General features: G+C 45.0%; 1 protein-coding gene across 6 annotated transcripts in view; it reads right to left on the bottom strand.

Moving 5' to 3' along the window:
• The window catches only part of mcf2la (mcf.2 cell line derived transforming sequence-like a), an 84,958-nt gene extending 72,072 nt beyond the window's left edge, over nucleotides 1–12,886 (bottom strand). For 4 of the 6 annotated variants that reach the window (XM_029756907.1, XM_029756909.1, XM_029756911.1 and 1 more), the window contains exon 1: nucleotides 2,695–2,937. In XM_029756907.1, coding sequence (XP_029612767.1) covers nucleotides 2,695–2,872 — 178 coding nt within the window. In that variant the 5' untranslated portion in view covers nucleotides 2,873–2,937. Of the gene's footprint in view, nucleotides 1–2,694; nucleotides 2,938–8,497; nucleotides 8,749–12,851 lie in introns of those variants that run through there. The other 2 variants (XM_029756910.1, XM_029756906.1) reach the window with 2 other exon arrangements.
• Between the last annotated feature and the right edge of the window lie 119 nt (nucleotides 12,887–13,005).

Genomic DNA, 13,005 nt, shown 5'->3' with positions numbered 1-13,005 from the left:
ACTACCTGTTACGCGAGGGCAGCAAGAAGCCAAGGTAAGTTGCTAGCTAGCATTAAACTTATCTTATAAAAACTATCAATCTTAACATAATCACTAGTTAACTACACATGGTTGATGATATTACTAGTTTATCTAACGTGTCCTGCGTTGCATATAATCGATGCGTGCCTGTTAATTTCTCATTGAATCACAGCCTACTTCGCCAAACGGGTGATGATTTAACAAGCGCATTTGCGAAAAAAGCACTGTAGTTGCACCAATGTACCTAACCATAAACATCAATGCCTTTCTTTAAAATCAATACACAAGTATATATTTTTAAACCTGCATATTTAGTTACTATTTATTGCCTGCTAACATGAAATTGTGTCACTGCTCTTGCGTTCATTGCCTGGCTCGTTGCGAACTAATTTGCCAGAATTTTACATAATTATGACATAACATTGAAGGTTGTGCAATGTAACAGGAATATTTAGACTTAGGGATGCCACCCGTTAGATAAAATACGGACCGGTTCCGTATTTCACTGAAAGAAAAAAACATTTTGTTTTCGAGATGATAGTTTCCAGATTCGACCATATTAATGACCAAAGGCTCGTATTTTTGTGTGTTTATTATATTATAATGAAGTCTATGATTTGATAGAGCAGTCTGACTGAGCGGTGGTAGGCACCAGCAGGCTCGTAAGCATTCATTCAAACAGCACATTCGTGCGTCTTGCCAGCAGCTCTTCGCAATGCATTGCGCTGTTTATGACTTCAAGCCTGTCAACTCCCAAGATTAGGCTGGTGTAACCGATGTGAAATGGCTAGCTAGTTAGCAGGTGCGCGCTAATAGCGTTTCAAACGTCACTCACTCTGAGACTTGGGAGTGGTTGTTCCCCTTGCTCTACATGGGTAATGCTGCTTCGAGGGTGGCTGTTGTCGATGTGTTCCTGGTTCGAGCCCAGGTAGGAGCGAGGAGAGGGACGGAAGCTATACTGTTACACTGGCAATACTAAAGTGCCTATAAGAACATCCAATAGTCAAAGCTATATGAAATACAAATCGTATAGAGAGAAATAGTCCTATAATTCCTATAATAACTACAACCTAAAACATCTTACCTGGGAATATTGAAGACTCATGTTAAAAGGAACCACCAGTTTTCATATGTTCCCATGTTCTGAGCAAGGAACTTAAACGTTAGCTTTCTTACATGGCACATATTGCACTTTTACTTTCTTCTCCAACACTATGTATTTGCATTATTTAAACCAAATTGAACATGTTTCATTATTTATTTGAGGCTAAATTGATTTGATTGATGTATTATATTAAGTTAAAATAAGTGTTCATTCAGTATTGTTGTAATTGTCATTATTACAAATAATTAATTAATCGTTATCGGCTTTTTTGGTCCTCCAATAATCGGTAGCGGCGTTGAAAAATCATAATCGGTCGACCTCTAATCTTGACCTGTTCACCTATGTTGTAAACTTTTATTCATAGGCTTGGTTGTAACAATCTCATGATGGGTATAGGGAAGATTAGAGTGTCATGTGGTAGACTAAACATATCAATGTTACATTGAACTGGGTGAATGGAATATGAATGACAGTCATCCAACATGCTGTAATAGACATAAGGCCATGCTCATAAAAAAAAAAATGAATCGACCTCCCTCATCTTAAACGGCACCGACCACCACTGACTGATGTCAATGGGAAATGAATGCAGAAATGTGAGTGGCATACAAAGACTGTGAAATGAAATGGAAATATTGGCACCGTCTAATGCCATCCAATAACATGGTGCCAATCTTTCCTGTTTGTTTAGGACGGGTGCCTGCAGAATTCTCTCTTTAGCGAGTTCTACCCAGTAGACGGCGTGTGGAAAACAAAACTCTGAATCTCAACTTCAGACGGCTTCAGAGGTAGAAGAACATCTGACAAACTCTTGGCTTTGGGCTGAACTATACCTTTAAATAGCTTCCATTCCCTGACAGCATGACACATCAATCCAAGTCCCTGAGGTGCACATCAATGAGGCTAAAATGAAGTCTTAAGCTGAAAAAATATAACAGACTTTGCAGTCCAAGGCAGGGTGAATGTTTCATGTCAAAATATTCAGGCAAATATGCACTTTATAATAGTATAGCTCAGCTGGGGCTTGGATTAACACTGACTCCCATGATCCTTTCCTACGCATATTCAGCAACACCCTGAGCAAATAAGGATATAACCATTTAACAATTACCACTGAACACAATAGGGATCCATTTCCTGACAGCTTGCCTTGTGCAATAAAACGGACTACAGTGAAAAGGAGACGAACGTCTCAAACACAACATGTAGTTCCTGCTTCCTGGCACATAGAACACACATCAGCCTCATCCAGTAACGCATCACTTCAGAGTTGACCAATAGGCGGATGTTTAAGTCAGTGCTTATTAGTGCCATGATGAGAAACTCCACCAAGCATTACAAGGTTATGTACTGTATGTTATTACACTCTGGTGGGTGGCTGAACAGACCCTTTAACACTGTAAACATACAACCCTGGGTAATACACACACAGCACAGTACACAGAGGTGCACGGTGAACACACAGAGGCTCACTCAAACACACTTTCACCACTGTCTCAAAGCAGTGAGAGTAAGAGCTAGCTACGCATGACACACACATGCACACACACACACACACACACACTCACTATGCAGCCGCTGACAGCTCTGTGAGAACCGGTAGAAGCTCTTCACTTCCTCCAGAGAGATGTGGACACATCCTCCTCCTCTGTGTCCGCTGGACTGCAAACGCACCTCCATCTCATCCCTCTCTCCCAGCTTCTCCTCTTTTTCCTTCATATTCTCATCACTCTCTCCCGTCCTCATCACCACCTGTCACAGAGATATGAACCAGTGCAGCTCTGTCATCCTCTCTTCACACCTCTATATTATGATGTCCCTCCCTCCCTCCCTCATTCTCTCCCTCCCTCATTCTCTCCCTCCCTCATTCTCTCCCTCCCTCATTCTCTCCCTCCCTCATTCTCCCACCTTCCAAACAGCTGCAGTAAAAATGAGTAGCTCTGAACGCTTTGTCGGTCTTTCTCTCCACTTCGCCTTGTGTGTCCCTTCTCTGAGTTTTTTTTTACCTTGAGTGCTACGCCTCAACACACACACACGGTTTCACTTCTGCCATTGAGCTGGATTTACCTGACTGCCTTACTCAGCTACAGTGCAACAGAAACAGATCTCTCCACCCTAACCACACAACAAGACTCCTTTAAGGATCCAGTCACATTGTATCCATCTCTCTTACTCAGTTACTCACAATAAAAAGTATTCTGACAGGGAGGCTGAAACAAAACACAGTACCAGCACCTACAGGAAACCAACCCACACTAGTGCTTTTACAAGAACCCCTGTCCCAACCAACAGAGCCACCTGAATCATAGAACACAAACACAACGAATCAGTCTTCCAACGTGACGTTAACACTTGAACATTACTAACCTGAAACAAACCAAAAATGAATATTCCACTGCCTCTCACAGAACCACTGACCTCTCAGGCCACTGACCTGAGTGCTCCTGCAGCTCTGTCTCAGACCTGCAGCAGAACCACTAACCTCGGTCACTGACCTGAATGCTCCTGCAGCTCTGTCTCAGCCCAGCAGCAGATCCACTGACCTGAGTGCTCCTGCAGCTCTGTCTCAGACCAGCAGCAGATCCACTGACCTGAGTGCTCCTGCAGCTCTGTCTCAGACCAGCAGCAGAACCACTAACCTCGGTCACTGACCTGAGTGCTCCTGCAGCTCTGTCTCAGACCAGCAGCAGATCCACTGACCTGAGTGCTCCTACAGCTCTGTCTCAGACCAGCAGCAGATCCACTGACCTGAGTGCTCCTACAGCTCTGTCTCTTCTCTTCTTAGACCAGCAGCAGAAATTGCTAACTGCCATCCTGAGCCAATCACACACACAACAGAGACTATCTAGTGTACAAAGCTTGTGAATGGAGGCCAGTAGTTGTAACTACAACACTATAGGAAATACTCTCAGCATGTTGACCTCTACAACGGTTTCAGCTCTTCACGGGTGGTTCCAGAGAGGTTATCCATTAAATCAAATCACATTTTATTGGTCACATACACGTGATTAGCAGATGTTATTGCGGGTGTAGCGAAATGCTTGTGCTTCTAGCTCCAACAGTGCAGTAATATCTAACAAATTACACAACATATACCCAATACACACAAATCTAAGCAGGAATGAATTAAGACTATATACATATGGACGAGCGATGTCAGAGTGGAACGGATACAGTAAAATAGCATAGAAAAAAACCTGTATATAAACTACCATTCAGACATTGTTAATGTTATAAATGACTATTGTAGCTGGAAACAGCTGATTTTTAATAGAATATCTACATAGGCGTACAGAGGCCCATTATCAGCAACCATCACTCCTGTGTTCCAATGGCACGTTGTGTTAGCTAATCCAAGTTTATCATTTTAAAAGGCTAATTGATCATTAGAAAACCCTTTTGCAATTATGTTAGCCCACTTGAAAACTGTTGCATTGAAAGCATCCTGTCGGGCTGTGTCACCGCCTGGTACGGCAACTGCACCACCCACAACCGCAAGGCTCTCCAGAGGGTGGTGAGGTCTTCCCAACGCATTACCGGGGGCTAAACCACCTACAGCACCCGATGTCACAGGAAGGCCAAAAAGATCATCAAGGACAACAACCACCCGAGCCCCTGCCTGTTCACCCCGCTATCATCCAGAAGGCGAGGTCAGTACAGGTGCATCAAAGCTGGAACCGAGAGACTGAAAAACAGCTTCTATCTCAAGGCCATCAGACTGTTAAATAGCCATCACTAGCACATTAGAGGCTGCTGCCTATATTCATAGACTAGAAATCACTGGCCACTTTAAGGAATGGAACACTAGTCACTTGAATAATGTTTACATATCTGGCATTACTCATCTCATATGTATATACTGTTTTCTATACTATGGTATCTCATTCAGTTAATAATGCTAACACATCTTGCATTACTCATCTCATATGTTTTATTTATTATACCTTTAATTAACTAGGCAAGTCAGTTAAGAACAAATTCTTATTTTTAATGACAGCTTAGGAACAGTGGACCTTGTTCAGGGGCAGAACGACAGATTTTTACCTTGTCAGCTCGGGGATTTGATCTTGCAACCTTTCGGTTACTAGTCCAACGCTCTAACCACTAGGCTACCTGCTGCCCCATATGTACACTACAGTTCAAAAGTTTGGGGTCACTTAGAAATGTCCGTGTTTTTGAAAGAAAAGCTAATTTTCTGTTCATTAAAATAACATCAATTGATCAGAAATGTTGTAAATGACTATTGTAGCTGGAAACGGCTGATTTTTAATGGAATATCTACATAGGCCGATTATCAGCAACCATCACTCCTGTATTCCAATGGCACGTTGTGTTAGCTAATCCAAGTTCATAATTTTAAAAGGCTAGTTGATCATTAGAAAACAATTTTGCAATTATGTTAGCACAGCTGAAAACTGTTGTTCTGATTAAAGAAGCAATAAACTGGCCTTCTTTAGACTAGTTGAGTATCTGGAGCATCAGCATTTTTAGGGTTCGATTACAGGCTCAAACTAGCCAGAAACAAAGTACTTTCTTCTGAAATTCGTCAGTCTATTCTTGTTCTGAAAAATGAAGGCTATTCCATGTGAGAAATTGCCAAGAAACTGGAGATCTCGTACAACGCTGTGTACTACTCCCTTCACAGAACAGCACAAACTGGCGCTAACCAGAACAGAAACCAGAGGTCCCGTTGATGTGGATAGGGGGGTGCTCCCTTTGCTGTTTCCTGAAGTCCACGATCATCTCCTTTGTTTTGTTGACATTGAGTGAGAGGTTGTTTTCCTGACACCACACTCCGAGTGCCCTCACCTCCTCCCTATAGGCTGTCTTGTCGTTGTTGGTAATCAAGCCTACTACTGTTGTGTCTTCTGCAAACTTCATGATTGAGTTGGAGGCGTGCTTGGCCACGCAGTCATGGGTGAACAGGGAGTACAGGAGGGGGCTGAGCAACCACCCTTGTGGGGCCCCAGTGTTGAGGATCAGCGGAGTGGAGGTGATATTTCCTACCTTCACCACCTGGGGGCAGCCCGTCAGGAAGTCCAGGACACAGTTGCACAGGACAGGGTTCAGACCCAGGGCCTCAAGCTTAATGATGAGCTTGGAGGGTACATTGGTGTTGAATGGTGAGCTATAGTTAATGAACAGCATTCTTACATAGGTTTTCCTCTTGTCCAGATGGGATAGGGCAGTGTGCAGAGTGATGGCAATTGCATCGTCTGTGGATCTATTGTGGCGGTAAGCAAATTGAAGTGGGTCTAGGGTGGCAGGTAAGGTAGAGGTGATATCTCTCAAAGCACTTCATGATGACAGAGGTGAGTGCTATGGGGCGATAGTCATTACGCTCAGTTACCTCTGCCTTCTTGGGTACAGGTACAATGGTGGCCATCTTGAACCATGTGGGGACAGCAGACTGGGATAGGGAGAGATTGAATATGCCTGTAAACACACCAGCCAGCTGGTCTGAGCATGCTCTGAGGACGCGGCTAGGGATGCCGTCTGGACCGGCAGCCTTGCCAGGGTTAACACGTTTAAATGTTTTACTCACATCGTCCACGGAGAAGGAGAGCCCACAGTACTTGGTAGCAGGCCGCGTCGGTGGCACTGTGTTATCCTCAAAGCGTACAAAGAATGTGTTTAGCCTGTCCGGAAGCAAGACGTCGGTCTCGGCGACCTGGCTGGTTTTCCTTTTGTAGTCCGTGATTGTCTGTAGTCCCTGCCACATACGTCTTGTGCCTGAGCCGTTGAATTGCAACTCCACGTTCTCTATTCTGACGTTTAGCTTCTTTGATTGCCCTGCGGAGTGAATACCTACACTGTTTATATTCTGCCATATTACCAGCCGCCTTGCTATTGTTAAATGTGGTGGTTTGCGCTTTCAGTTTCGCGCGAATGCTACCATCTATCCACGGTTTCTGGTTAGGGTAGGTTTTAATAGCCACAGTGGGTACTACATCTCCTATACACTTCCTTATGAACTCAGTCACTGTATCCGTGTATGCGTCTAGATTATTTTCGCACGCTTTCCGGAACACATCCCAGTCCACGTGATCAAAACAACCCTGAAGCGTGGATTCCGATTGGTCAGACCAGCGTTGAATAGTACGAAGCACGGGCACTTCCTGTTTGAGTTTCTGCCTATAGGATGGGAAGAGCAAGATGGAATCGTGGTCAGATTTGCCGAAAGGAGGGCAGGGTAGGGCCTTGTAAGCATCCTGGAAATTTGAATAGCAATGGTCGAGAGTCTTAGTTACGCGAGTAAGACAGTCAATACATGTTGGTAGAATTTTGGCAGCCTAGTCCTCAAGATTTGCTTTGTTAAAATCCTCAGCTGCAATAAATGCAGCCTCAGGATATGTGGTTTCCAGTTTGCTTAAAGTCCAGTCGAGTTCTTTGATGGCCGTCGAGGTTTCGGCTTGAGGTGCGATCTAAACGGCCGTGGCGATGACGATTTTATCTCTTGGGAGATAAAATGGAGATAAAATGGTCGGCATTTAATTGTGAGGTATTCTAGGTCGGGTGAACAAAATGACTTGAGTTTCTGTATGTTCCTAGAATTACACCATGAGTCGTGAATCATGAAACACCCCCCTTCCCCCCGCCCTTCTGCTTGCCGGAGAGATATTTATTCCTGTCTGCGCGATGTACTGAGAACCCTGCTGACTTTTCTGACACCGACAGAGTATCCCGTATGTTACAGGATCCGATGTTTCTCTGAAAAAAAATCCTTGCTCTAAGCTCATCAACTTTGTTATCCAAAGACTGAACATTAGCGAGTAATATACTCGGAAGTGGTGGGTGGTGTGCGCACCTCCTAAGTCGAACCAGCAGGCCTCCTCAAATGCCTCTTCCGCCGGCGATGTTTTGGGTCGGCCTCCGGAATAAGTTAAATTGCTCTGGGGTGAGTGAACAAAGGATCTGTTCCAGGGAAGCCGTATTCCTGGTCGTAATGCTGGTGAGTCACCGTCGCTCTAATACTAAATAGTTCTTCCCGGCTGTATGTAATGACACAAAACATTTCCTGAGCTAATAATGTAAAAAAAAAAATACTGCAAAGTTTTTTTAATAAGAAGAAGTCACGATGCTGCCATCTCCGTCAGCACCATCATCTTCATTAGCTAGATATCAGGGTCAAGTGAGGCAATGAACTCTCGAGGGCAAGTACTGCACTTCATTAAACCACCCAAGTAGCTGCAGGGAGATTCCTGTAGCAGCCATGTCAAACTGACTGTAGCTTTCTGTAAACACAGACCGACAACAGTGTTTCACACACACAGACTTACGCACGCACACACACACACACAGTCCGCAAAAGAACACCCCACAGAAGCACACCCAGGGTCCGATGCACACGCACACACACAGACTCCTAACCTGTGTCCTGGCGGTCCCAGTAGGTGCTCTTGCGTCTGTAGCTATAGCTGAGGTTGTCTGTAGCTCCGTGGGCCAGGACAATGACAGACAGGCTGTGTAGGACCTGACCCAGTCTGGACAACAGATGTGATGAAGCCTCCTGCAGCTGTCCCTGACGCACAAACTCCGCCAGAGACATGACAGAGTGCGTGACGGAGATAGTGTGTGTGTGTATGCAGCTTCGTGGGTGAGTGTTCCGGAGTCCCCAAGTCGAGCCAGGTCGCACTAAGCTACGCTCAGTGTGTGTGTGTGTGTGTGTATTCCAGTCTCTCCAACTCAAGTCTAAATGAGTCAAACCAAGCCACACTGGTCCAACCAGTGCCTCTGATTCCTCCACTCCTCAGCCAGTCTGTCTGTGACTGTGTGTGTGACTGGGGAACACATCTTAGTGGTGGTGTGGTGGTGGTACGTCCGGTTGGCAGCAGAGAGGAAGAGAGGGGTGGGACCCGGGACGGAGGGAGCACAGCGCTGGCTGCTGTTTAAGACCACCAATCTCCTTCCGCTGCGCTAATTATACCAACAGCCAGCCAAGTGTAATCTGTGCATGCTCAGGGACCAACACACACATGCACACGCACCCACAGACAGTTTACGATGTGAGCACACTGTGAACAATGCCATTGTCCACTTCCTCCACAGCAGCACCAAACCAAGGCGGTGACAATAAAGGACGCATTAGTCCAGATTCAGAGACTTGTCAACATCAGGACTCTCTCTTTCCTCAGTCAACTCTATGCCTTGGCCTACCACATCTGATAGCATGATCTGCAGCCAGACATACACTGGGTATTCTCCACCCCCCTCTTATCACATAGAAACAAACTGGGATTTACAGAGCCAATCACCCAGTACAACATCCCTGGGTAGTCAATGGTTCACTGATGCCCATCTTTCACAAGCAGGCTCTCTGTGCGACTCCCTCGGTCTGTCTGGGGAAACACTTCATTATCACAACAGAGCCAACACTCTAGAGACAGTCAGACTCAGGCAGAGGGAATGGCAGCTACTGTACACCAGGCACTTATTTCATTATGGAAAATGTTCAGAGTTGTAATATAAATGTATGGTCTATGACAGACTGAGGTTATTTCCCCATGATAGGAAGTTAAAAAGTGCATTTTCTGCACAATGTATCTCCATCTGCCTGGAATATAAATTCAGCTGAATTTTTAGAGCACTTCTGAGGTATGGAAACTTCTGACAAGCTTTGATTTTGGTGTGAACTACTCCTTTAAAAGGAATAGTTCTCCCAAAGCTAGTCCATGGACAAGGTAAGACAGCAATCCATCCATTGTGTACCTGGCCACTGTCTTTGCTTAGCTCAAAAAATGTACTTTAAGATTATCTATTGTTTGGAAATGTGGGTGAACTATCCCTTTAAGTGGGTCTGTCCTCCCCCCACACCCCCCGTCTGACCTCAGGCCAGACAGCTGAGGAGTGGTGTGACAACAGCTGATATAACCCCTCCAACCCCCCACCCGATACCCCCGTCCAACAACTCTCCACAGCTTACTCCGGTAATCTAACTGGAGTTTCCCAAACATTTGAAGTATCTCACAAACCTGTATACTGGCCTCGACTGAATGGGACACTAAAGGCCAAGGGTGGGCAAAGTTTTTGGCTCGAGGGCCACATCGGGATTTTGAAATTCAATGGAGGGACACATTTTTTGGGGGACCAATTGTTTGTTAAAATCAATTTTCGGGGGCCTCCCGAGTGGCGCAGCGGTTTAAGGCACTGCATCGCAGTGCTTGAGGCATCACTACAGACCCAGGTTCGATCCCAGGCTGTCACAGCTGGCCGTGACTGGGAGACCCATGAGGCGGTGCACAATTGGCCCAGCATCGTCCTGGTTAGGAGAGGGTTTGGCAGGTCGAGATGTCCTTGACCCATCGCGCACTAGCGACTCCTGTGGTGGGCCGGGCGCAGTGCACGCTGACACGGTCGCCCGGTGTACGGTGTTTCCTCCGACACATTGGTGCGGTTGGCTTCCGGGTTAAGCGGCATTGTGTCAAGAAGCAGTGCGGCTTGGCTGGGTCGTGTTTCGTCGGACACGTGGCTTTTGACCTTCGCCTCTCCCGAGTCCGTACGGGAGTTGCAGCGATGGGACAAGACTATAACTACCAACTGGATACCATGAAATTGGGGAGAAAAAAGGAGTAAAAAAGATATCTATAAATATATAAAAAAATGTAAATGTCTCGCGGTCTGGATTAAGAAAACACTTTCATCCTTGCTCTGCCCAAACACTTAGACAATACCAGAAAGCATTACAACCTGAATTCATAAAACGTCTCTTTTAGAAGATGGAGCCCTTCTGATTACACTGCTACTGTAAACTAGGTCAACATCGTGCAGTAAGGGAAAATAATACAATGACTTTAGGCCATTTTCACTCTCTATGCTAATTAGAAGCCATGTGTCATTGATTGTGATGCACAGAATCCCTCTCTGCAGCCCCGCGACAAAGTGGGAAAACAGTCATTTGCAACCAGTCACAAATCAAGCAGATTATAATTATTCTGAACACAGTTTTTACAGTTTAGAATCAAGTCATTATGAGGTGCAAATGGGAACTTTAGAAGATAATATGGAGATTCATCTCTAATACTGTACATGAAAAAGGGAATATTACTTAATTGATAATCATTCATGTAATCCCTCTGTTTCGCTAAGCAGCTGTGTGTGATGCTGAAGGCATGAGGCTGCACCCCTCATGAGTTTTATGTGGTCACTCTCACCTAGTTCACTATGCATCATTGTCCTACACTTTATCGTCTGCCAGATGATCACACCCGCAGGTTCATCACAGGGTCAGTAGGGAGCTTCCAGAAAGTAATACAGAGACACAGATCCATTCCCTCAGTGACTTTGATAAGCCTAACATCTCATATTCAGCCAGAATTCACAGGTCGTGTGTAAACTGTACAAGAACACCACTAAAAGTGTCCTGTATAGCTAGTATATATCATCAACTGAGGATAAAAACCAAAGTGTGGTAAACGCTAAGGTTGATCTGTGTGTAAACAAAGCTTGGTATCCTCTCTGCTTCAAGATGGCTGCTGCAGGCCAGAACATCACATTTAAAGAACAGCAACACTGACCTAGTTATTTTTGTTTTATTTAGCAGACGCTCTCATCCAGAGCGACTTGCAGGTGCAATTAGGGTTAAGTGCCTTGTTCAATGGCACATCGGCAGATATTTTCACCTAGTCCGCTAGGGGATTCGAACCAGCAACCTTTCGGTTTGTGGCCCCACAGTCTTAACCGCTAGCAGTTACACTTCACACATCGAATGTGAAGCACTGTAGCGTACAGTAATTGTGCACTTCATTTATAGCCTGCACCTACAGGCTACTGAGCAGGGAAGTAGTGCCCTTGTGACATGAAAGGCTGCTTCAGGGACCACACGCACTTGCATTCTCTCTGACTGTGTGATGTGGCTGCCGGCTACACCAGCAGGAGTTTGATTCATGTCATCTTACATGGTCTTTCACCCCCTCCTCCACTCCGCCTGCCAGTGACTGTAGTGGATCAGACGATGCATCTATGGATCAGAGCTATAAAGCATTTTATTAAATATACTGATCCCGAGATCAGCTAATTAAGTTTGCCACCAGCAACAGGCACAGACACACAGGCACCAGAACACAGACAACAGGGATAATAATGAAACAAAGTGAGTTAGTGTCAAGAACAAGAACACCATTCATCTCAATGGGGGGAAATAGTGTCATGGGTCTTGTGACGTGTCCAAATAAAGCCAGTCTGCAGTGAGACATCCATTACCATTGTGACACCTCTCCTACCAAATATATCACTACTTAATAAAGCTGCTCTGTGACTGTCTATTCTACTCCAACACACAGCAAAATGCATGAGAGCTGACTGCGTATCATATTGTGGATAGAAAAGTGAATCCACGGTTTCACAGATCAACATGAGCGATCAATCAATGAATCAGTACTAAACGTCATTATCTCGCATTTATTGAGTTACACCGCCACCACGTGGTTAAATACTCAAACTCATTCTGCCTCAAATATCTCAAGGCAGCTCGTTGGAAGTGTCTAGCTAGCACAAGTGCAGCTACTACTGTATACTCCAGTTACCTGTAATATTGTTTGTTTTCTAACCATGACAGTTGTCTAAACATGATTTCCTTACTAGATTCAAACAAGCGGGAATTGACATTGACAAGTCTGTGCGTTTTACCTACCTAGAAAACATTATCTGAAGTCTGCCCCGTTTATGTCGACTACATTCCAAGTTTCTAAAATCACTTCGATGTTATTAACTATTTAAGTAAACTTACCTGCTATATCGTGGATTTCCACCGTATAACTTCACATGCGTTCTGCTGCGTTCTCGACCTCCAGCACAATGGCCAAGTCACATGCATCCTTCAAACTAATTAGGCATGAATGCGTCCTGCAAGAAAAAAACTCACCGGGAGCGTGATGTATTAA

Source organism: Salmo trutta, chromosome 6 (assembly GCF_901001165.1).
Source record: "Salmo trutta chromosome 6, fSalTru1.1, whole genome shotgun sequence".
Taxonomy (NCBI): Eukaryota; Metazoa; Chordata; class Actinopteri; order Salmoniformes; family Salmonidae; genus Salmo; species Salmo trutta.
Note: the sequence above shows the minus strand (reverse complement) of the source record. Positions and strands in the feature narration are given on the sequence as shown.